Below are 25,424 nucleotides of genomic sequence, written 5' to 3'. Positions count from 1 at the left end.
TTAGCCAGGATGGTCTCGATCTCCTGACCTTGTGATCCGCCTGCCTCAGCCTCCCAAAGTGCTGGGATTACAGGCGTGAGCCACCGCACCCGGCAAAATCACTTTCTTGATGGTGTCCTTTGACACACAAATGGTTTTAATTTTGATGAAGTCCAATTTTTCTGTTTTTTCTTCTGTTGCCTATGCTGTTGGTGTCATTTAAAGAAATTATTGCCAAATCCAGTGCCATGAAGCTCTATTCCTGTGTTTTCTTCTAAGAGTTGTGTATGCAGGGGTTTATTTCTACATCGCATCTATTTTGATGTGTTGTTATTTTTGTTTTCGTTTATCCATCTCAGAGTATTTTCTGATTTCTCGTGTTTTACTTTGACCGTTGATTACTTATGAATGCGTTAATTTTCACTTTTTTGTAAATTTCCCCAATTTCCTGTTAATAATTGATAATTTCTTTCTTACTATTTTTTGAGACAGAATCTCACTCTGTCACCCAGGCTGGAGTGCAGTGGTGTGATCTCGGCTCACTGCAACCTCTGCCTCCCAGGTTCAAGTGATTCTCCTGCCTCAGCCTCCTGAGTAGCTGGGGTTACAGGTGCATACCACCATGCCCAGCAAATTTTTTTTTTGTATTTTTAGTAGAGACTGGGTTTCCTTATGTTGGCCAGGCTGGTCTCGAACTCCTGACCTCAAGTGATCCACCCGCCTTGGCCTCTCAAAGTGCTGGGATTACAGGTGTGAGCCACTGCAGCTAGCCACCTGTTACTCGTTTCTAGTTTTATTCCATTGTGATTGAATGACATACTTTGCATGATTTCAGTCCTTTTAAATTTACTGATGATTTTTTATGGCCCTAATATATGTTCTACTTTGGAAAATGTACCATGTGCACCTGAATAGATTCTATATGTTTTTTTGTTGATCATAGTGTTCTATAAATGTCTGTTAGATCTAGTTGGTTTATAATGTTGTTCAAATGTTCTGTTTCCTTATTTTTTTGCATATTTTATTCATTATTGAGAATGAAGTATTGAAGTCTCCTACTATTGTCAAATTGTCTATTTCTCCCTTCAATTCTGTCAGTTCTTGCTAGATATATTTGGGCACATTGTTTTCAGCTGCATATATGTTTATAATTGTCTACCCTTTTGTTCTTATACAGTAAGAATAAAACTTATCTAGTAGCACTTTTGGATAAATATCTCATTTTGACTGAAATTAGTATTAGTATAGGTATGGTAGCTCTGTTGTTACTTTTTTTGTGGTATATATTTATATGTATTTTTATATTGTTTATGTTTTAGAATCTGAAATATGGCTTTTGTAGAGAGCATATAGTTGGAGCAGGTTTTTGAAAATCCATTCTGCTCATCTCTGCCTTTTGATTTGAGTGTTTAGTCCATTTACACTTAATGAAATTACTGACAAGCTAGCACCATTTTGCAAATATTTTCTATGTCTTTGGTCTCTTTTGTTTCTCTGTTCATCTACATCAGATGTTGTTGCATGTTGATATTTTTAAAAATGTCATTTTATTTCTATTGTTTATTTTACTATATGTTTTTGAGAAAATTTTTTCTTTGTGATTGCCCTGGGTATTTACTTATAACCATCTCGTTGGGGGAACTGCAACTTAATTCAGTAGTATTCAGAAATTTACTCCTATATAGCTCATCCCCCTTTCCCCTTCCTTTGTATTATTGTCATACAAATTGCATCTTTATACATTGTAAGCCCATCAACATAGTATTGCTTTGTGCAGTTATATTTTAAATCAGGATGAAAAAAGAATTACAAACACAAAATACATTTCTGCCGTTGTTTACATTTAGCTATCTAATTACTCTTCTTTTTTTTTTTTGAGATGGAGTCTCACTCTGTCGCCTGGGTTGGAGTGCAGTGGCGTTATCTCGGCTCATTGCAACTTCCGCCTCCCGGGTTCAAGCGATTCTCCTGCCTTGGCCTCCCGAGTAGCTGGGACTACAGGTGTGTGCCACTACGTCCAGCTACTTTTTGTGTTTTTAGTAGAGACGGGATTTCACCATGTTGATTGGCCAGGATGGTCTCCATCTCTTGACCTTGTGATCCACCCACCTTGGCCTCCCAAAGTGCTGGGATTACAGGCATGAGCCACTGTGCCCAGCCTATCTAATTACTCTTAAGTGGTACTTTGTATTCTAGGGCATATTGCTAGTGACAGATTCTTTTAGGTTTTGTTTCTCTGGGAATATTTGAAATTATTCCTCATTTTCTAAAGCTTTGTTTTGCTACATATGGTATTCTTTTTGATAGCCATTTTCTATTAATACTTTGAATGTATCATCCTACTACCTTGTAACCTTAATGTTTCCGGACTAGATACTGTCTTGTACTGTAATTGAGGATCAGTTGTAAGTGATGAGTTACTTCTTTCTTTTTGCTCTGGAGATTTTCTTTCTCTTTGACTTTTGACCGCTTGACTATGATATGTCTAGGTATAAATTTCTTTGAGTTTATCCTAATTTGAGGTCATTAAGCTTCTTGGATGTGTAGATTAATTTTTCTAAGTCAAATTTGAGGAGGTATGTGCCATTATTTTTTCATGTATTCTGTCAGCCCCTTTTCTGTCTACTATCTCAGACTTTTATTGTGACTATGTTGGTATGCGTGTTAGTGTCTTTGAGGTCTCAGGCTCTGTTCATCTGTTCATGGTTGGTTTTTTTTTTTTTTTTTCAGGCTATTCTTTCTGTTCTTGAGACTGGATATTCTCAGTTAACTTATTTTCAAGTTGACTTATTCTTCTCTCTGTTCAAATCTGCTGTTGTGCTCTTCTGTTGACAGTGGTAGAAGGTTTGATTTAATGATTATGGAAATTGAGATGTCATTTTTAAACTGTCAGGATTTTTAAAGTGAAAACATTATAAAGCGGTTTCTTTTATATTTGAGCTTGAATGTATAGAACCACTTACATAAATTATTCTTTAGGGTAAATTGATCACTTAAAGATTAGTCATTTTGTGTTTTAGCTTAGTGCAGTACCTGTATTTCCTCATACCAAGAATAGCCTTTTGAGGTGGGTGCTATTGTTACTTGTCCATTTCAGTGAAGCAAGTGAGGCAGAGAGAGGCTAACTAGAATAAACACACAACTAGTTATCACGGTTCTTTCCTTATTAACAGGTTTTATGGCTATAATCTATAGAACAATGCATAGCTGAACTGTCACAACATCTGAGGTTAAAAGCCAATATTAAAATCTTTAATTTGCATTAATATTTACCATCACTGAAAGAAATAAGCTACATTTTATTAACATAATGGAGAATTGCCAAAGTATGGATTTTGCCAAATTAAACTAATCTTGATGATAAACAGGAGATTGTGAACCGGAATGTCTAGTGGGGGAACCAGCCCCCAGTCTTTCAACGTAGGTTCTTTTCTATTTTCCCTAAGTGTCGGCTGGTCTGAGAAATAAAGGGAAAGAGTACAAAAGAGAGAAATTTTTAAGCTGTGTGTCCCGGGGAGACATCATGTCGTCACGTTCCGTGATGCCCTCTGAGCCGCAAAACCAACAAGTTTTTATTAGCGATTTTAAAGGGGAGAGAGTGTACGAATAGTGTATGAGTCACAGAGATCACATGCTTCAAAGGCAATAAAATATCACAAGGCAGATGGGCAGGGCAAGGTCACAAGGCCAGGGCAAAACTAGAATTGCTGATGAAGTTTCATGTCCTATTGTGCACGCATTGTCATTGATAAACATCTTAACAGGAAACAGGGTTCAGGAGCAGAGAAGTGGTCTGAGTAGAATTCACCAGGCTGGAATTTCCTAATCCAAGCAAACCTGGGGGCACTGTAGGAGACCAGGGCGTGTTTCATCCCTGTCTACAACTGCATAAGGCAGACACTCCCAGAGTGGCCATTTTAGAGGCCTCCCCCTGGGAATGCGTTCTTTTCCCAGGGCTGTCAATTATTAATATTCTTTACTGGGGAAAGAATTCAGTGATATTTCTCTTACCCGTTTTTGGCAGTAAGGGAAACATGACTCTGTCCTGCCTGGCTCCCAGGCAGTCAGACCTAATGGTTATCTCCCTTGTCCCCTGAACATCGCTGTTATCCTGTTCTTTTTCAAGGTGCCCAGATTTCATATTGTTCAAACACACATGCTTTACAAACAATTTGTGCAGTTAACGCAATCATCACAGGGTCCTGAGATGACATACATCCTCACTTACGAAGATGACGAGATTAAGAGATTAAAGACAGGCATAGGAAATTATGAGTATTGATTGGGGAAGTGATAAATGTCCATGAAATCTTCACAATTTATGTTTAGAGATTGCAGTAAAGATGGGCATAAAAGTATTAAGTTGGGGAACTAATAAATGTCCATGAAATCTTCACAATTTATGTTCTTCTGCCACGGCTTCAGCAGGTCCCTCTGTTTGGGGTCCCTGACTTCCCACCACAAATGTCAAAACTCCATGTATATTTTGCTTCTTAGGTGGTTTGACCATATAGTTTGTTTATTTGTTTCATTTTTAGGGTTTTTTTTTGTTGTTGTTGTTGTTGTTGTTGTTTTTTGGTGATAGTCTCACTCTTCACCCAGGCTGGAGTGCAGTGGCTTAATCATAGCTCACAGCAGCCTTAAACTCCTGGGTTCAAGTGATCCTCCTGTCTCAGCTGGGATTACAGGTGCGTGCCACCATGCCTAGCTAATTTTTGTTTTTTGTTTTTGTAGAGATGGGGTTTTGCCATGTTGTCCAGGCTGTTCTTAAACTCCTGGACTCAAGCTATCTGCCCACCTCAGCCTCCCAAAGTGCTGGGATTTTAGGTTTGAGCCATCGCGCCTGGCCAGATTTTTTAAAACAGCTTTATTGAGGTAAAATAGCATATAATAAGTGACACATGTTTAGAGTGTAGTACTTGATGTTTTTGCTGTAGGATCCTTGCAGTGTTGCTTAGCCAACTGGAAACCTCTGTGGCCAGTGGCGCCTTTGCCTGCGTTTTGTTCTGGCCTGCTGGGCTTGTTCCATCCATTTGGCATGGCAGGTTGCACTTGGTTCCCACTACCAGCCTGGATCCCACACCTGCCAAGGGTGAGCCAGACGTGGAGCAGCGAGGTGTGTGTGGAGCTGGGGTCTGGCCACTGTGCACAGCCAGGCACTCTGGCTGTGGCAGGGTGTGCAGCTCCAGGTGTCGGCATGGGTGCTGGCTCCGTGCAAGGCTATAGCTGGATCAAGCATACCATAAGCAGCCTCCACGGCTGACACTGGGGAATGCAGTGTGGTGCCTGGAAGCTTGGAGTTGCCAGGAATCACAGAGCCTTAAAGAGGGTGTCACAGCCCTGGCTTGGGGAGTTCCTAGGTCTGGGCTCCCTGAAGGGGTGCAGCTTTTCTCTCCTTCTCTCTTCTGTCCTTCTTGTCGCCCACAACGTGGCGAGCAAGAGGTGTGTTTCAGCCCCATTTGTGTTACAGCTGTTTTAAGCCTGCCATTCAATGGATCCTGAGTTCTTGTCCTGTGTCCAGGAAGAATGAGGTATGCAGACAAGTGGAGAGTGAGCAAGACAAAGAGAAGCTTTATTGAGCGACAGAACAGCTCAGAGGAGACCTGCGCAGGGCAGCTCCTCTCTGTGGTCAGAGTGTCCAGATGAGTGTTCAGCTCTCAACAGAGTGGGTAGCTCTACTCTGCAGCTGGCTATCCCATTGTTTCTTCAGCTCTCAGCAGGGAGGGTAGTTCCTCTTGGCTGCTGGTTGTCCCGTCGTCTCCTCAGCTCTGAGCAGAGAGGAGACCCTGAGGTGGGCACCTCCTCTCTGCAGTTGGTTGTCCCATCATCTCCTGGAGTCTGGCTGAATCTGGGGATTTATGGGCCTCAGAGGGAAGTGCTTGCTGATTGGTCCATGGGTGGCCATGGGCGGACTGGAAAAGGTACCACAAGTTCCCACTGTGGTCCATGAGACCAGCAGTCTAGCCGCCAGGCTTCAGGCTCTCTGTGACTTGAAGGTGGGGCTTTACCGGGGACCTGGCTGGCCTCTTCCACCCAGGAGCCTGATTCCTGCCGCCGTTCATGGTGCCCAGGCAGTTTGTGCCAAGGGGCGCCTGCAGGCCAGTGCTAAGTGACCCTCACCCCCCTCCTTGGCCTTTGTCTTGTGCCCGTTGGCACCCAAAGTCCAGAGGGGGCCAAGGTAGCAGGGGGCTGATATGTCAGTACTGCTTCTGGTGTATGCATACCTGACTGGGTTGTGACAGCACCGGGCTTGGCCTCAACTTTGCTCCACAATCAGAGCTGACATTGATAACAGGGAGAGGCCAGGCAGTGGGAGCAGACATCTGTGAGCCTGTGAGGGCAAAGGGGGGCCTTCCTGGGTCCCCCAAAATTTCGCAGCAACATCTATGCCTGGGAGGGTGGGGCTTCCACCTGCTCTTAGCTTCCACCAGCTCTGTGGAGCAAGGCACTGCCCTGGGCCCAGTTCTGCCTTGGGACCCTCTGTCCCCACCTCTTTGTGCCCAACACCACTGCTTCCTCACTGGTGGGTGACTTGCCTAGCCCCATCGCAGTGACTCGGGAGTGGGGAGAGGCGTTGGGGCGAGGTGCAGGTGGCACTGCAGCCAGGCAAACCCTGCACAAATGAACCCTACACTTGGGGCCGGCCTTGTGAGTTCTGATTACACCACCTTTGTAGTGCCTGCGGTCCCCTGGAATGCAGTGGGGAGCAAGATTGCCGAGGCTTCGGGCCTGGAAATGGGTCCTACCTGGCCATGCAAGGGTGGGGGTGGCACAGTGGCTGCCTCAGGGACACAGGACACCAGGGACCCACTGCCACCACTGCTGTTCCCACAGCTGCTCCTGCTGCCACTGCTCTGACCTCCCCACTGCAGCTGGCGTGATGGCAGTGGCTGCTCCTACTGCCGCCGCCATCATTTTGACATGTGTATACATCCGTGAAACCACCACCACAATAAAAATAATGAACATATCTATTACTCCTGAAAGGTTTTCTTTTTTGTGCCTTGATGTAATCCCTTCTCCCACACCTCCCCCACTGGACTCTCATCCCCAGGGAACTGCCGATCTGCTATCACCATAACTTTGTTTGCGTTTTGTACAATTTTAAATAAATCGAATCGTACAGTATATACTCTTTTTTTGGTCAATTTGTTTCTCTCATAATTATTTTTAGATTTGTCTATGTTGCATGTATGAATAGTTCTATTTTATTACTTGTTTTCCATTTTACTGATATACTACAGGTCAATTAATAAATATCACATATGAATAAACCAATTCATCTATTAGTAGATGCTTGTTTACAGTTTTGGGATATAATAAAACATTCATATACAGATCTTTATGTGGATCTATGCATTTGTTACCTAGGAATGCAATAGATAGCTCATAAAGCAGGAATATGTTCAATTTTGTAAGACAGTTGTTTTCCAACATTGTTACAACATTTTATATTCCCACCAGTGATGAATGAGAGATGTATTTTCTCTAGATCATTTCCAGCATTTGGCATTGTCACTGCTGTGTGTGTGTGTGTGTGTTTTGCCATTCTGATAGGTAGATAGTGATATCGCATGGTTTTAATTTGCCTGAGCCTAATGTCTCATGATGTTGAGCATCTTTTTGTATGGTTATTTGCCATCTGTATATCTTCTCTGGTGAAGTATCTGTTCAGATCTTTGGCCTTGTTTTTTTAATTGGGTTTTTTTTTTCTTTTTATTTAGTTTTGAGAGTTCCTTATATTTTGGATACAAGTCCTATGTGCTTTTGCAAATTATTTTCCCAGCCTCTGGGTTGTCTTTTCATTCTCTTAGCAGTGCCTTTTGAACAGCAGATAGTTTAATTTTGATGAAGTCAAAAGAGTGATGAAGAAAAGATTAGCCACTCTCCACTGAATTCCCTTTTTACCTTTTGCAAAGTGTGGGTATTGTTCCGGACAGTTTTGTTCCATTGATCTGTTTTTCTTATCTTGATGCCTGTATGACATTGTCTTGGTTTTGCTAGCTTTATAGTAAGTCTTGAAATCAGGTATATTTACTCCCCTACGGTGTCCTTCTTTTTCAGAGTTGTTTTAGAAGTGGTAAAATTAGATGGACATCTTTGTTTTGTTCCTGATATTAGATGAAAGATGTTCAGTTTTTTGCCATTAAGTGCGATGTTAAATATGTTTTCCATAGATGTCCTTTATCAGGTCAAGAAGATCCAGCTGATCCCTTTCCTCCATTGTCTGCCACCTTTAGTCCATCTTTCTTGTGCTTTCTTGCTGCTGCTGCATATGGTCATGTCGTTTGTCTTCTATGGCCTAAACCCTTTCATCTGTATTTATAGTAATGGAAAAAATAACTAAGTTTTTGCCATTCAACCTTTGAAGTTAAAGGAAGGTCGGAAACAGCATGCATATTTTTATTAAACAAAATAGATTATATTAATGTTAATGGAATTTTAAATATGAAAAAATTGTATCACAGAATTTTAATTCACCAATCATGGTGTGCATTTGCCTGAGTGCTTCTTCTTTTTCTGTATTTGTTCATATGTTTTATAGTTTGAACATCATTTATGTTCAACTCTTTCACTTAACATAATGTATATAACTTTTTACATAGTTTTTGAACATAAAAATATTTATCTTGATTTTTACGCTTTTAGAATATTTACAATTTTATAGGTACATTAAATATGTTTAAAGGAATGGACATTTTTATAGATTATAATTTATAATCCCTTTTTAAAAGAAATGGGCTCTTTCCTACTGTCAGCAGCTATTTATACATATATATCAATTTTACTGCAACATCTTTTTTTTTTTGAGATGGAGTTTTGCTCTTGTCACCCAGGCTGGAGTGCAATGGCGTGATCTCAGCTTACTGCAACCTCCGACTTCCAGGTTCAAGCAATTCTCCTGCCTCAGCCTCCTGGGTAGCTGGGATGACAGGCACCCGCCACCATGCCTGGCTAATGTTTGTATTTTTAGTAGAGACGGGGTTTCACCATGTTGGCCAGGCTGGTCCTGAACTCTGGACCTCAGGTGACCCGCCCGCCATGGCCTCCCAAAGTGTTGGGATTACAGGCATGAGTCACCATGCCCGGCCAGCTGCAACACCTTTCAAATGGAAAAGTAAAGATGTGATAAATAATTTTATTTGACCTTGTTTTCCCTTTTAAAACATGAAGATTTAGCATATTTTTTCCCAAAGAGAGAATTTTCAAGTAGTGAATTCTCCAGAAATTAATAATTATTGCATTGTGAAGTGAAAAGTAAATGTGGCAAGAAGTGGGAATATATTTGATACCTTGGTAACTAAAAATATTTTGTTAGTTTATGGAAAAATCAAGAGCTGATTAGACAATTCACTTAAGCTTTAGGTCTATATTTATTTGGATAGATTAATACCATATTCAGATAGGTTCTCTAAATATACTGTTTTATTAACTATTGTTTATTCATCTTCAAAGACTCAGCTTATAGTGTCAGACCAATTTATTCACAGCCGTAACTAGTGGAGTATGAGGCAGAAAAGCAGGCTGGGAGGAGTGCTGATTGTCAGGACCTGAAGAGTGGAAAATACACTGTTGATAGTTAATGAATGCTTTATTGGATGTATTGTTTGATGGCTCCTCCTTGGCTTCTCTCTGATCGAGTGATAAACCTTATAAAACCCAGGAGATAACCAAAATGTAGCTCTACACAATCATCTTTCATAGTTGTTGTGGCAGGTGAAGTTGTTAGGAACATTTGAATGTTATTTTTCGGCTTCAGATTTTTGGAAACTAGGATGATTTAATGTTCCTCTATTGGTCTGTAGAGATTGTAGTAGCAAAGTTCAAACTACTGGTACTAATTTTTGTCACAGCTATTTTTAATCTCCATAAGTGAAATGCTGAAAAGCTATAATAAAACAGGAACAGTGATTATTTCAATGATGACTGCTTCTTAGTATTGGAAATATTTTATTGACAAACTATCCAACCCAAAGTTATCAAACAGGGGGAGGGGGGAGGGATTGCATTGGGAGTTATACCTGATGTAAATGACGAGTTGATGGGTGCTGACGAGTTGATGGGTGCAGCACACCAACATGGCACAAGTATACATATGTAACAAACCTACACATTATGCACATGTACCCTAGAACTTAAAGTATAATAATAAAAAGAAAAAGTTATCAAACAAATTAGAACATTTGAAAAAAAAACAAAAACAAAAAACACTTCAGTTGATGATAACCCTTGTTAAAAATCCTTAGAAATAAGATGTATGTGTAATGGCAAATTTTTTGTTTTAAAGTTGGCCAGTCAAAAGGGAAATACTAAACATGGTAATTTGGTTATTATACTTTAGGTTGAGAGCATGAAGAATCACCTTCGTATCTGGCTGTAAGTCTGCTACCGCTCTAAGCACATTTGAAATAATTGAGCTTACAGATTCTCACCTTTCTAAGAAGTTTGCCTAATTTAGGCACTTTTTTCACTCACAGAATTTTTTCTTCTTGGAACTGAAAGAATATAATGGGGTTTGTAATTCCAAAACATTTCCCCAGGAAACAGAAAACAGAAATGAAGGAAAAGACTTTTGTTAAAGCTGACTAGGTGGGTTAGCTTCAAGTGCTGGTTCTCTTTTCCTGTGTCTTCACTTCATAAAATCAGGAGTTGATCATGCTTTTAATGTAATTATTTTCTGGTCAAGAAAAATACCATTCAGAAAATTTTAGACTCCTCCAGTGATCTAGTTTGTAAAATAAAAATGTGTTTGACCATTATGAAAGTAATTTTTCTTCATTTTCTTAAGTTACGTATAGAAGATACAATAGAAAAAAAAATGTGAGTTGATACATTCTTTTTGGGTAAAAGGGAGATAATACCTTATTAAAGGAAAAACGAGTAATGACTTCATTCCTCCAGATGGCTTTAAAAAGCCCTTTGTTCTCATATATTCTTTTAATTCTAAGAGGATGCAATCATTATTTTTTTTAATTTTTATTTTATTATTATTATTATTATTTTTTGAGACGGAGTCTGGCTCTGTCACCCAGGCTGGAGTGCAGTGGCCAGATCTCAGCTCACTGCAAGCTCCGCCTCCCGGGTTCACGCCATTCTCCTGCCTCAGCCTCCCGAGTAGCTGGGACTATAGGCGCCCGCCACCTCGCCTGGCTAGTTTTTTGTATTTTTTAGTAGAGACGGGGTTTCACCGTGTTAGCCAGGATGGTCTCGATCTCCTGACCTCGTGATCCGCCCATCTCGGCCTAAGAGGGAGTCTCGCTGTATCATCAGGCTGGAGTGCAGTGGCGCGATCTCTGCTCACTGCAAGCTCCGCCTCCCGGGTTGACGCCATTCTCCTGCCTCAGCCTCCTGAGTAGCTGGGACTACAGGCGCCCGCCACCTCGCCCGGCTAGTTTTTTGTATTTTTAGTAGAGACGGGGTTTCACCGTGTTCGCCAGGATGGTCTCGATCTCCTGACCTTGTGATCCGCCCGTCTCGGCCTCCCAAAGTGCTGGGATTACAGGCGAGAGCCACCGCGCCCGGCAACAATCATCATTTTTAACATTCCTCTACGTCCTACTTATAGTAGGATGTTTGAATTGTATGTATTTTTTTCAGGATTTTGTCAGAGATCCAGTTTCTCAGCATCTTTACCAAAATGCCACTATTTTTTATTTTGGCTAAATAGGTATATCATGTTATCTCATAACGGTCTTAATTTACATTTCCCAAATGGCTCAGATTGAGCATCCTTTCATGTGCTTAATGACCATCTGAATATCCTGTTTGGTAAAATGTCTTTTAATGTTTTTTTGTCCATTTTCTAATTGGATTATTTGAATTTTTTTTTTTTTTTTTTACTGTTGAGTTTTGAGAGTTTTATTATATATTCTGAGTACTAGTCCATTGTTAGATAAATGTTTTGCAGACTATCTTTTTTACAGTCTAAGTTTTAAATTTTGATGACATATCTAATTTGTCCTTTTTCTTTTTATGAATCATGCTTTTGATGTCACATCTAAGAACACTTCACCATACCTAGGTCCCTGAGATTTTCTCGTATCTTTTCTTCTAAAAGTTACAGTTTTAGGTTTTACATTTAAAACTGAGTCAGTGAGTAATATTTTGCATAAGGTGTGAGGTTTATGTTGAGGTTCGGTTTTCATTTTGTGTATGAATTTCTGACTGGTTCAGCACTGTTTGTTGAAAAGGTCATCCTTTCTCTGTTGAATTGTACCTTTGTTAAAAATCAGTTGGCTATACTTGTGTGGTAACTATTTTGTTCCAGTGATCTCCGTGTCTCTTCTTCTGTCGTTACCACACAGTCTCGATAAATGTAGGTACATAATCATAAAATCTGGGAGAGGGATTCCCAGTTTATTCTTCTTTGGGAGTGGGAGTATAGTTACTCCCACTTTAGTCTTTTTCAAAATTGTTTTTGCTACAATGATTCCTTTGCCTTTCCATATTACTTTTTAAATTTTTTTTAAATCTGTCACCCAAGCTGCAGTGCAGTGGCACGATCTTGGTTCACTGAAGCTTCCGCCTCCTGGGTTCAAGTGATTCTCCTGCCTTAGCCTCCCCAGTAGCTGGGATTACAAACGTGCATCACCACGCCTGGCTAATTTTTGTATTTTTAGTAGAGATGGGGTTTCTCCCAAGTTGGCCAGGCTGGTCTTGAACTCCTGGCCTCAAGTCATCTGCCTGCCTAGGCCTCCCAAAGTTCTGGGATTACAGGCGTGAGTCACTGCTCCCGGCCTTCCATATTAATTTTAGAATAAAATTACCTGCAAAAAAAGTACTGGGATTTTGATAGACATTACATTAAACCTTTATGCCTATTTGGAGAGAATTGACATGTTTACTAGTTTGAGTGTTCTAATCCATGAACATAGTTAACGTCTCTCCATTTATTTAGATTTTCTTTAATTTTTTTCATCAGCATTTTGTAGTTTTTAGCATAGAAGTTCTGTATGTGTTCTGTTAGATTTACACCTAAGTATTTTGTTTTTTATTTAGCAGTTGCAAATGATACTCTATTTTAAATTTGACTCCTCATATTTATTTCTAACATATACAAATAAAATTGAGTTTTGTATGTTGATGTATTGGGTGACATTGCTGAACTTACTTATTAGTTCTAGGAGTGCTTTTGTAGATTCCTTGGGATTTTCTTTGTAAACATTATGTCATCTGCAAATGATTTATTCCTGTATGCTATTTCTTTCTTTTTCTGTTCTTTCTTTCCTTTTTTTTTTTTTTTTTTTTTTTTTTTTTTTTTTTTTTTTTTGAGACAGAGTCTAATTCTGTCATCCAGGCTGGAGTGCAGTGGTGCAATCTTGGCTCACTGCAACCTCTGCCTCCCGGGTTCAAGCGATTCTCCTTCCTCAGTCTCTCAAGTAGCTGGGATTACAGGTGCCTGCCACCATGCATGGCTAATTTTTTGTATTTTTAGGAGAGATGGGGTTTCACCGTGTTAGCCAGGATGGTCTCGATCTCCTGACCTTGTAATCCACCTGTCTTGGCCTCCCGAAGTGCTGGGATTACCGGCGTGAGCCACCGCGCCCAGTCCTCTTCCTTTTTTTTTTAACTTCACAGCATAGGCTAGGACTTCCAGCATTATGTTGCATATGAGTGGTGAGAGCAGATATCCTTCCTTGCCTTATTCCTGGTTATAGGGGAAAGCATTCAGGCTTTAACCATTAAGTTTGATGTTAGCTGTGGATTTTTTTGTAGATGCTCTTTTTTATGTTGAAGAAGATCCCTTTATTTCTAGTTTTCTAAGAATTTTTATTATGAATGGGTGGTGAATTTTGTCAAATGCTTTTCTGCATTGATTGAAAATGTCATGTGATTTTTCTCCCTTAGTCTGTTAATAAGGTGGTTTATATTGGTTGATTGTTAAAATATTGGGTGAACCTTTTTGCACCTTTGAAATAAAACCTGCTTGGTACATGGTATGTAATTCTTTTTACATATTGCTGAATTCTGGTTTCTTGTATTTTATTAAGTGTTTTTGTGTCTGTATTCATGAGGAATATTAGTTTGTAGTTTTCTTTATGTTTTTGTCTGCTTTTTCCATCAGGGTAAAATTGGCTACATAGAATGATTTGAGAAGTATCCTTTTCTATTCTGCTTTCTGGAAGAGATCATCTAGAAATTGTGTTAATTTTTCTTTAAATGTTAGGCATATTTTCCCAGGAAACCCTTTGTGTTTGAATATTCTGTTGGGTGAGTTTTAGAATTATGAATTCAATTTTTAAAACAGTTATAGGGCTGTTTAAATTTTCTGTTTCATATTGACTGAATTTTGGCAGTTTGTGCCTTTCATGGAATTGGTTCTTTTTATGTCAAATTTATGAATAAGTTGTTTGTAGTATTACCATTTCAATGTTTGCAAAGTTTGTGTGGTATCCTCTGTTTCATTCCTAATGTTAGCGATTTGTGTTTTCTGTTTCTTTGTTAGCCTTGCTAGAGGTTTATTATGTTTATTGATCCTTTAAAGAACTAACTTTTTTCCCCTGTTGATTTTCTCTTTTTTATTTTCTTTAATTTCATTGATTTCTGTTCTTTGTTATTTCCTTCCTTCTGCTTGCTATGAGTTCATTTAGCTCTTTGTCTAGGTTCTTGAGGAGGGAGGTTAGATTACTGATTTGAGACATTTCCTGTTTTCTGTTCTATGCATATATTGCTGTAGATTTCTGTCAGCACTGCTTTAATCTTGTCTCACAAATTTTGGTATGTTGTGTTTTCATTTTTATTCAGTCAGTGAATCTTGATTTTTCCTTAAGATTTCCTCTTTGTCCAGTGGATTAGTAGACTTGTTTAGTTTCTACGTGTTTGGAGATTTTTCTGTTATCTTTCTGTTGTTAATTCTGGTTTGATTCCATTGTTCTCAGAATACATTTTGCATAATTTCAGTTCTTTAAATTTGTTTCTTAGCCCAGGATATGGTCTCTCTTGAAATGTTCAGTGGACGTTTAAAAATAATGAGTATTGTGTTGTCTTTGCTAGAGTGTTCTATAAATAGTCATGATTAGATCCTGTTGGTTGGTAAGTTGGTTGGTAAGTTCTCTTATATTCTTGCTAATTTACCTAGTTGTATCAATTATTGAGAAAGGGGAGTTGAACTCTCCTATAATTGTGGGATTTATCTTTTTTTATTTCAGTTCGACAGTTTTTGCTTCATATATTTTTGCAGCTCTGTTGGTTGGTACATCCACATTTAGGATTGGTAATGTCTTGGTGGCTTGACCGTTTTATCATTATGTAATGCCTAACCTGTTCTTACGAATTTTATTTGTTCCCAAGTCTACTTTATCTGATACTAATATTGGTACTCTTCTTCCTATTGATTAATATTTCCATGATACATCTCTTTCCATCCTTGTACTTTCCACCTGCCTGTATTTTTATATGTGAGGAGAGTTTCTGGGAGACAGTATTATAGCTGGGCCATGTACCCCATCCCCACCCCCACTCTACCAATCACTGTCATTTTTAGTTTCTTAGAGACAGGGTTTCTCTCTGTCTCTGACACTGGAATACAGTGGTTACCACTGTACTCACTGTTACCTTGAACTCCTGGGCTCAAGGGATCCTCCTACCTCAGCCTCCTGAGTCGCTAGGACTACAGGCGCATGCTGCCATGCCCAGCTAATTTTGTTTTTTTTAAATTATACTTTAAGTTCTAGGTACATGTGCACAATGTGCAGGTTTGTTACATAGGTATGCATGTGCCGTGTTGGTTTGCTGCACCTATTAACTCGTCATTTACATCAGGTATTTCTCCTAATGCTATCCCTCCTCCTCCCTCCACCCCACGAACAGGCCCCCGTGTGTGATGTTCCCTGTCCTGTGTCCAAGTGTTCTCATTGTTCAGTTCCCACCTATGAGTGAAAACATATGGTGTCTGGTTTTCTGTCCTTGTGATGCTTTGCTCAGAATGATGGTTTCCGGCTTCATCCATGTCCCTGCAAAGGACATGAACCCATCCTTTTTCATGGCTGCATAGTATTCCATGGTGTATATGTGCCACATTTTCTTAATCCAGTCTATCATTGATGGACATTTGGGTTGGTTCCAAGTTTTCACTAGTGTGAATAGTGCTGCAACAAACATGCGTGTGTATGTGTCTTTATAGTAACATGATTTATAATCCTTTGGGTTATAAGTAATGGGATTATTGGGTAAAATGGTATTTCTAGTTCTAGATCCTTGAGGAATCGTCACACTGTCTTCCACAGTGGTTGAACTAGTTTACAGTTCCACCAGCAGTGTAAAAGTGTTCTTATTTCTCCACATCCTCTCCAGCATCTGTTGTTTCCTGACTTTTTAATGATTGCCATTCTAACTGGCATGAGATGGTGTCTCATTGTGGTTTTGATTTGCATTTCTCTGATGACCAGTGATGATGAGCATTTTTTCATGTGTCTGTTGGCTGCATAAATGTCTTCTTTTGAGAAGTGTCTGTTCATATCCTTTGCCACTTTTTGATGGGGTTGTTTGTTTTTTTCTTATACATTTGTTTAAGTTCTTTGTAGGTTCTGGATATTAGCCCTTTGTCAGATGGGTAGATTGCAAACATTTTCTCCCATTGTGTAGGTTGCCTGTTCACTCTGATGGTAGTTTCTTTTGCTGTGCAAAAGCTCTTTAGTTTAATTAGATCTCATTGTCTATTTTTTTGTTTTGTTTTGTTTTGTTTTTGCCATTGCTTTTGGTGTTTTAGACATGAAGTCCTTGCCCATGCCTATGTCCTGAATGGTATTGCCAGGTTTTCCTCTAGGGTTTTTATGGTTTTAGGTCTAACATTTAAGTCTTTAATCCATCTTGAGTTAATTTTTGTATAAGGTGTAAGGAAGGGTTTCAGCTTTCTACATATGGCTAGCCAGTTTTCCCAGCACCATTTATTAAATGGGGCCATTTCTTGTTTTTCTCAGGTTTGTCAAAGATCAGATGGTTGTAGATGTGTGGTGTTATTTCTGAGGCCTCTGTTCTGTTCCATTGGTCTATTTTTCTGTTTTAGTACCGTGCTGTTTTGGTTACTGTAGCCTTGTAGCATAGTTTGAAGTCAGATAGCGAAATGCCTCCAGCTTTGTTCTTTTTGCTTAGGATTGTCTTCGCAATGTGGGCTCTTTTTTGGTTCCATATGAACTTTAAAGTAGTTTTTTCCAGTTCTGCGAAGGAAATCATTGGTAGTTTGATGGGAAGGGCATTAAATCTATAAATTACCTTGGGCAGTATGGGCATTTCCATGATGTTGATTCTTCCTATCCATGAGCATGGAATGTTCTTCCATTTGGTGGTGTCCTCTTTTATCCCCAGAATTTCATATCCAGCCAAACTAAGCTTCATAAGTGAAGGAGAAATAAAATCCTTTACAGACAAGCAAATGCTGAGAGGCCACCAGGCCTGCCTTACAAGAGCTCCTGAAGGAAGCACTAAACATGGAAAGGAACAACTGGTACCAGCCACTGTAAAAACATGCCAAATTGTAAAGACCATCAATGCTAGGAAGAAACTGCATCAACTAACGGGCAAAATAACCAGCTAACATCATAATGACAGGATCAAATTCACATATAACAATATTAACCTTAAATGTAAATGGACTAAATGCCCCAATTAAAAGACACAGACTGGCAAATTGGATAAAGAGTCAAGAACCATCAGTGTGCTGTATTCAGGAGGCCCATCTCACATGCAGAGACACACATAGGCTCAAAATAAAGGTTTGGGAGAATATCTAACAAGCAAATGGAAAGCAAAAAAAAAAAGCAGGGGTTGCAATCCTAGTCTCTGATAAAACAGACTTTAAACCAACAAAGATCAAAAGAGACAAAGGAGACAAAGAAGGCCATTACATAATGGTAAAGGGATCAATTCAGCAAGAAGAGCTAACTATCCTAAATATATATGCACCCAATACAGGAGCACCCAGATTCATAAAGCAAGTCCTTAGAAACATACAAAGAGACTTAAACTCCCACACAATAATAATGGGAGACTTTAACACCTCACTGTCAGTATTAGATAAATCAATAAGACAGAAGATTAACAAGGATATCTAGGACTTGAACTCAGCTCTGCACCAAGTAGACCTAATAGATATCTACAGAACTCTCTACCCCAAATCAACAGAATGTACATTCTTTCCAGCACTACATTGCACTTATTCGAAAATTGACCGCATGGTTGGAAGTAAAGCATTCCTCAGCAAATGTAAAAGAACAGAAATCACAACAAACTGTCTCTCAGACCACAATGCAATCAAATTAGAACTCAGGATTAAGAAACTCACAAAAAACCACACAGCTACATGGAAACTGAACAATGTGCTCTTGAATGACTGCTGGATAAATAACAAAATTAAGGCAGAAATAAAGATGTTGTTGGAAACCAATGAGAACAAAGACACAATGTACCAGAATCTCTGGGACACATTTAAAGCAGTGTGTAGAGGGAAATTTATAGCACTAAATGCCCACAGGAGAAAGCAGGAAAGATCTAAAATCGACACCCTAACATTTCAATGAAAAGAACTAGAGAAGCAAGAGCAAACACATTCGAAAGCTAGCAGAAGGCAAGCAATAACTAAGATCAGAGCAGAACTGAAGGAGATAGAGACGCAAAAACCCCTTCAAAAAATCAATGAATCCAGGAGCTGGTTTTTTGAAAAGATCAACAAAATAGACCATTAGCCAGACTAATAAAGAAGAAAAGAGAGAAGAATCAAATAGACACAATAAAAAATTATAAAGGGGATATCATCACAGATCCCACAGAAATACAAACTACCATCAACTATAAAAACCTCTATGCAAATAAACTAGAATATCTAGAAGAAATGGATAAATTCCTGGACACATACACCCTCCCAAGACTAAACCAGGAAGAAGTTGAATCTCTGAATAGACGAATAACAGGCTCTGAAATTGAGGCAATAATTAATAGCCTACCCACCAATAAAAGTCCAGGACCAGACGAATTCATAGCCACATTCTACCAGAGTTACAAAGAGGAGCTGGTACCATTCCTTCTGAAACTATTCCAATCAATAGAAAAAGAGAGAATCTTCCCTAACTCATTTTATGAGGCCAACATCATCCTGATACCAAAGCCTGGCAGAGACACAACAAAAAAAGAGAATTTTAGACCAGTATCCCTGATGAACATCAATGCAAAAATCCTCAATAAAATACTGGCAAACCAAATCCAGGAACACATCAAAAAGTTTATCCCCCAAGATCAAGTTTGCTTCATCCCTGGGATGCAAGGCTGGTTCAGCATACACAAATCACTAAACGTAATCCATCACATAATCAGAACCAATGACAAAAACCACATGATTATCTCAATAGATGCAGAAAAGGCCTTTGACAAAATTCAACAGTGCTTCATGCTAAAAACTCTCAATAAATTCGGTATTGATGGAACATATCTCAAAACAATAAGAGCTATTTATGACAAACCCACAGCCAATATCATACTGAATGGGTAAAAACTGGAAGCATTCCCTTTGAAAACTGGCACAAGACAGGGATGCCCTCTCTCACCACTCCTATTCAACATAGTGTTGGAAGTTCTGGCTAGAGTAATCAGGCAAGAGAAAGAAATCAAGGGTATTCAGTTAGGAAAAGAGGAAGTCAAATTGTCCCTGTTTGCAGATGACATGATTGTATATATAGAAAACTCCATCTTCTCAGCCCAAAATCTCCTAAAGCTGATAAGCAACTTCAGCAAAGTCTCAGGATACAAAATCAATGTGCAAAAATCACAACCATTCCTATACACCAATAACAGACAAACAGAGAGCCAAATCATGAGTGAACTCCCATTCACAATTTCTACAAAGAGAATAAAATACCTAGCAATCCAGCTTATAAGGGATGTGAAGGACCTCTTCAAGGAGAACTGCAAACCACTGCTCAACGAAATGAAAGAGGCCCACTAATTTTTAAAACATTCTTTTTTATAGAAATAGGGCCTCCCTGTGTTGTCCAGGCTGATCTCAAACTCCTGTCCTGAAGCAATCCTCCCACCTCCCAAATTGTTGGGATTACAGCCATAAGCCACTTCACCCAGCCCAATCACTGTCTTTTAATTTTGGAATTTTACTTGGCAAGCGCCTCCTTGTCAACATAGTAAGACTTTTTTCCCTTACACTATTTTTATATTTATATAACATTGGCTTTTACTTTGAGCTTTAATCTTTTGAAATGAATAATCTATGAGAGATCAACTCCAATTATTACCACTGATTTGAAATACTATTTTTATTATATTTTGCTTACTTATTATTCATACTGCTTATTACTTATTGCTTACTCATATTCAAACATCCCATATACTAGTCTTTCTTCTAGTTTAGTGTGTTTCCTTTACCTAATTGTCTTTAAGACAGAGTGTTATGTGTTTTAAAGTTTGAATCCTTTAATGCCTGAGTGTTTTAAGAGTTTTTTTTCCCTCCTACCTTAATGTTAATTTTCTAGGTATATAAGTCAGTGTTTCAAAGAATATTCTTTCACAACTTTGAAGCTACAGCTTCATTGTCTTTAAACATCTAGTATTGCTGATATCACTGTGATTTCTGTTGTTTTATAGACCATCTAGTTTTTACCTCTTAGGTTAAAAATTCAGGAGCAAAGATTGGTCACCTTTTCTATTTTGCTTTTGTTTTCTTAGAAATAATACCAACAATACTATTAGGTTGAATTTTGAGGATGGTTAAAATGAAGGGTGTTTTTTTTTTTTTTTTTTTTAACTTCTACGTTTCCCCAACACCTTAAGTTTTTTTAAAAAAGGAAGGGCCTGCCAAAGTTAAATAATTTTTCCTCCTGTTGTCATTCTACAGTGTTTTAAAATACTTGCATCAATGAGTAATATCCAACTTCCTAAGGCAGCATAATACTCCCACCCCTTTTGGCTACTCCAGAGTTTACATATTTTGAATTGGAATATGACTTCTTAAAAAAATTATGCATTAAATCTTCTGGATGGAGCAGTTAAAAAAAAAAAAAAGCTCTTTTTCAAAGCAGGTGGTAACTTTAGTTTGATGATGAACTATATATATCTAACTTATACCTACAACAATTCTTATTCTGGTGTTTCAAAATTTATAACTGTTTTCCACCTAAGTTTTAATTGAAAAAAATATAATAACTTTGCCTTTTAAACTACAGCATATATTTTACCAACCTTTTATTTAGTTATTATTTTATTTTATTTTATTTTTTTTACTTAGACTTTGTGTGGACAGTAATGACCTCACGTTTCCGATTGCCTGCTGGCAGAACCTACAATGTACGAGCATCAGAGTTGGCCCGAGACAGACAGCATACAGAAGTGGTTTGCAACATCCTTCTTCTGGATAACACTGTACAAGCTTTCAAAGTCAATGTAAGTATTTTGTGTCTTTTAAAAAATAATCTCTGGCTGTAAGTCTGAATTCAGTTATATATGTAAACTAGGATTATTAAATTATAGTAGAGTTTGAAAAGTCTTATTCAAGTAAAAAAGTTTCTGGTGCAGGATTGTATCAGGTGCATGCTCTCATTCAAACTGGGTCTTTTTAAAAAGTGTTGCTCACTGGACATTGTTGAGAAACCAACAGTGTGTCTTATGATTAGTAAGCAGATCCATAGTATGTGTGCGATTTTCATAAGTGTGCTTGAGGGGGCCTGAAAAGAATTTGTTGTTCTAAATAATTTATACATTTTTATGGTAATTTTACTTGTACTGCCTGTGAGTAAAATTTTTCCTGAACAAAAATAAATGACAGCCCTGATCTTATCTGTCTTCGAAATATTTATTTAACAAATATTTGTTCATCCTATTTGTGTCTAGCTTTATTTGCTCATTGTTATTTGTAAGTTTTACCCATGTGGTGTGTTAACAGTAGTTAGTTCATTGTTATTGCTCTGTAGTACCCTTTTGTATGAATATACTGTAGTTTACTTATCCTTTTACTTACCATTTACTTGTCCAGTTTATTGTTGGTATATATTTGGATTTGTTTCCACTTTGGGCTCTTACAAATAATACTGCTGTGAACATTCTTGTACATATCTTGATACATATAAAAAATGTATTCTCCCTTTTTATTTAAAAACTTTTCAACTTATATAGAAAAGGTGAAATAATACTATGATGAATACCCATATACCCTTTACCTAGATTGACCCAGTGTTAACATTTTGCACATTTGCTTTATGTTTCCTTCTCTCTTCATGATTTTTTTCCCTGAACCTTTTGAAAATAAGTACTTTAGCATCCCAAGAATCTCATAATTACCACATACCTAAATTTAACTTTATGAAAATAATAATATATTCAGTCTGTATTCAAACTGGAGTTCTTATTCTTCAGGATGTTTTGTTATTTCCAAATTCTTCAGGGTGTTTTCTGCTATATTCCTTGGGTATTTCTATACTTCGAAATCTTTAAGTAATATAAAATATCAATCTTACACCAGGGCCAGTCGGGGGGTGAGGGACTGGGGGAGAGACAGCATTAGGAGAAACACCCAGTGTAAATGATGAGTTGATGGGTGCAGCAAACCAACATGGTACATGTATACCTATGTATCAAACCTGCATGTTGTGCACATGTACCCTAGAACTTAAAGCATAATAATAATAATAATAATAAAAAATCTTTCTTATTTACCAGTTTAAGCTTAAAATTTTCTGTGTACTACTATATAGCAGGATTATGAATTTATCTGAAATTCCAAGCTGTTTCACATTGAAAAAGGGGCTGCAGAGTAGTGAATGTTCCATCATTATCATTAAAAATACCTTCAACATTATCTAAAATACCCAACTGATTTAGTGTGCTTTTCTAAAAAGCTAAACTTTTGATTTCTTTTGTATTCTATCATCTGTTAATACATAGTTGGAATATAGTTTGCCAAAAAGAGATAATATAAAAGAAGAGAATTCTACTTCATACAAATTTCTATTTAATAGAAACTCTCATGTATTAGACAGTTGATATAAGAAAATAAGCCTTTTTTCCTATTATTCGTGTGGTAGAATTCTTTTTTGGAAAAGGCATAAACTTAATAACTTTTGTCTTAGCTTAAATTTAATTAATATTTAGTTTTCATTTTAACTATAGTTTTGACTATATTTCAAAATATTGTAAAAAGGTTTGGTATGTTTCCCAGCTAGCATAATTTTCTGTTGAGCACTTTAGTTGACAGTAGTATGCTGTATTTTTCAATGTGCTGTCTAGTTACTCTTTTAGAAAGACATATATATTTAATGTACTTTTATATGTTTATATTTTAAAAATATATATTACATATATTTAGCTGGCAGTTTCAATAGACCTGGATATATTACCTAGAATGGTAAGTAAGCTTACCATTCTGTGGTGCTAGAAACTTTCTCTACCATTATCTCAGGTCATCAAAAAACTTGAGGAACAGTGTATATAAAAAATTGTTGGATGTGTAGTATATTTATTCCTCTGGGCATTTAAACCCAGGCCATTCAAACCAGAAGAGTTGCTTTGTGCTTTTAGATAGATTATTTATCTTTTAATCTATGTGAATAAATCTCCAGTTATATACTTTACAACCTGTGGAGTGGTGTGTGGCAGCCTGCAAACTAATTGGGGGTTTGAGAGTTCTGGTGTTTGTTTTCTTGTGTCCACGTAGTACCATTAAGTCTCAGAAATCCTTTATGGGCATCTGCCAGGTTCACCATCATTTCTCTGTTCACCAGGAAGGAGAACTACTCAGTTTCCTTTGGAGACTACCAAGCAATGATTTATAAAGTCAACCATTGGAGTCATTGCTTTTCATGAAAGATTTTTGCACCACAGGTAAAATATTCATGTTGCCAAAGCCTGCTTTTTTTCATCTGGCAATTATCTCATCAAAGCTGTTCCTGTATTTTCTGAGGGAAATTTTTGTAATGAAGGAGTTGATATAACTTCACTAGATCTTGCTTTTTCCCTGCTGTGGACATAGGAGTGATAAGCCTATTATCACTGGGTTTGTGTTGGCTTGCGTTGTTTCAGTGTCAAGTCCTATTTTCACTATGGCTTTGGTATAACCATTTATTTACTGTAGCCAACCTATGGTGTGTATTGGCCCTCTCGTGCCATGCATTCATTGTCACTAAATGAATTCATGGCATGAGAATTCATCTCACCAAATATGTTTGCATTAAATACTTTAAAATGCATAGTGTCTGTACTACATGGATTGATGTCTTCAATTTATGAGGATTTTTACCCCTAATTTTTGACTTGACTTTTACTTTGGTGCAGCTGATTAACATTAGCCTGTATGATGAACAAGGAAGGGCTGGGAGGGCCAGCTTATTTTAGTTACTGTGACTGCATAAGAAATTACCCTAAAACTTAGTGGCATAAAATAACCATGTATTGTCCTCAGGGATTCCGTGAGTCAGAGATTCACAGACACACAAAAAAGGCTTAATTTTGTTCCATTATGTGTCAGGCCTCAGCTGGAAGACTCAAAGACTGGAGGCTAGAATCATTTGAAGGCTTATTCACTGACATGGCTGTTACCTGAAACCTTAGCTGAGGCTGAGGCACCTATATATGACCTCTTTATGTCCTGGACTTCTTCATAGCACAGTGGCTGGTTTCTTTCTTTCTTTCTTTCTTTTTTTTTTTTTGAGATGTAGTTTTGCTGTTGTTGCCCAGGCTGGAGTACAATGGCGCGATCTCGGCTCACCACAACCTCCGCCTTCCAGGTTTGAACAAGTCTCCTGCCTCAGCTTCCCTAGTAGCTAGGATTACAGGCATGTGCCACCACACTTGGCTAATTTTGTATTTTTAGTAGAGACAGGGTTTCTCCTTGTTGGTCAGACTGGTCTCGAACTCCAGTGATCTGCCTGTCTTCACCTCCCAAAGTGCTAGGATTACTGGCATGAGCCACCATGCCTGACCACAGTGGCTGATTTTTTTTTTTTTTTTGAGACGGAGTCTCGCTCTGTGGCCCAGACTGGAGTGCAGTGGCGCGATCTCGGCTCACTGCAAGCTCCGCCTCCCGGGTTCACGCCATTCTCCTGCCTGAGCCTCCCGAGTAGCTGGGACTACAGGCGCCCGCCACCTCGCCCGGCTAATTTTTTTGTATTTTAGTAGAGACGGGGTTTCATTGTGTTAGCCAGGATGGTCTCGATCTCCTGACCTCGTGATCCGCCAGTCTCGGCCTCCCAAAGTGCTGGGATTACAGGCGTGAGCCACCGCACCCGGCCAAGTGGCTGGTTTCTAAGGGTGAGCATCTTGAGAGAGAGAGCGCCAGACTGTAGCCATATTGCCTTTCCAATCTGGCCTTGGAAGTCATGTAATGTTACTTGTTCCATGTTCTATTTGTCAAGGTTGTCAGAGAGTTAAGTGAAAGGAAATAGACTGCATCTTGATAAAAAGTGGAGTATCATCATGTGGGATCAGAAATGTTGCTCTGGACTTACTGGGAAAATACA

General features: G+C 38.4%; 1 protein-coding gene across 4 annotated transcripts in view; it reads left to right on the top strand.

Moving 5' to 3' along the window:
• The window catches only part of PTPN4 (protein tyrosine phosphatase non-receptor type 4), a 240,837-nt gene that overhangs the window by 41,922 nt on the left and 173,491 nt on the right, over positions 1 to 25,424 (top strand). For all 4 annotated transcript variants that reach the window (XM_003909217.4, XM_009185052.3, XM_009185053.3 and 1 more), the window contains exon 2: positions 21,203 to 21,357. In XM_003909217.4, the coding sequence (XP_003909266.1) occupies positions 21,220 to 21,357 (138 nt within the window). In that variant the 5' untranslated portion in view covers positions 21,203 to 21,219. The remainder of the gene's footprint in view (positions 1 to 21,202; positions 21,358 to 25,424) is intronic.

Source organism: Papio anubis, chromosome 10 (genome assembly GCF_008728515.1).
Source record: "Papio anubis isolate 15944 chromosome 10, Panubis1.0, whole genome shotgun sequence".
Classification (NCBI taxonomy): domain Eukaryota; kingdom Metazoa; phylum Chordata; class Mammalia; order Primates; family Cercopithecidae; genus Papio; species Papio anubis.
This window is presented reverse-complemented; position numbering and strand designations above follow the sequence as displayed.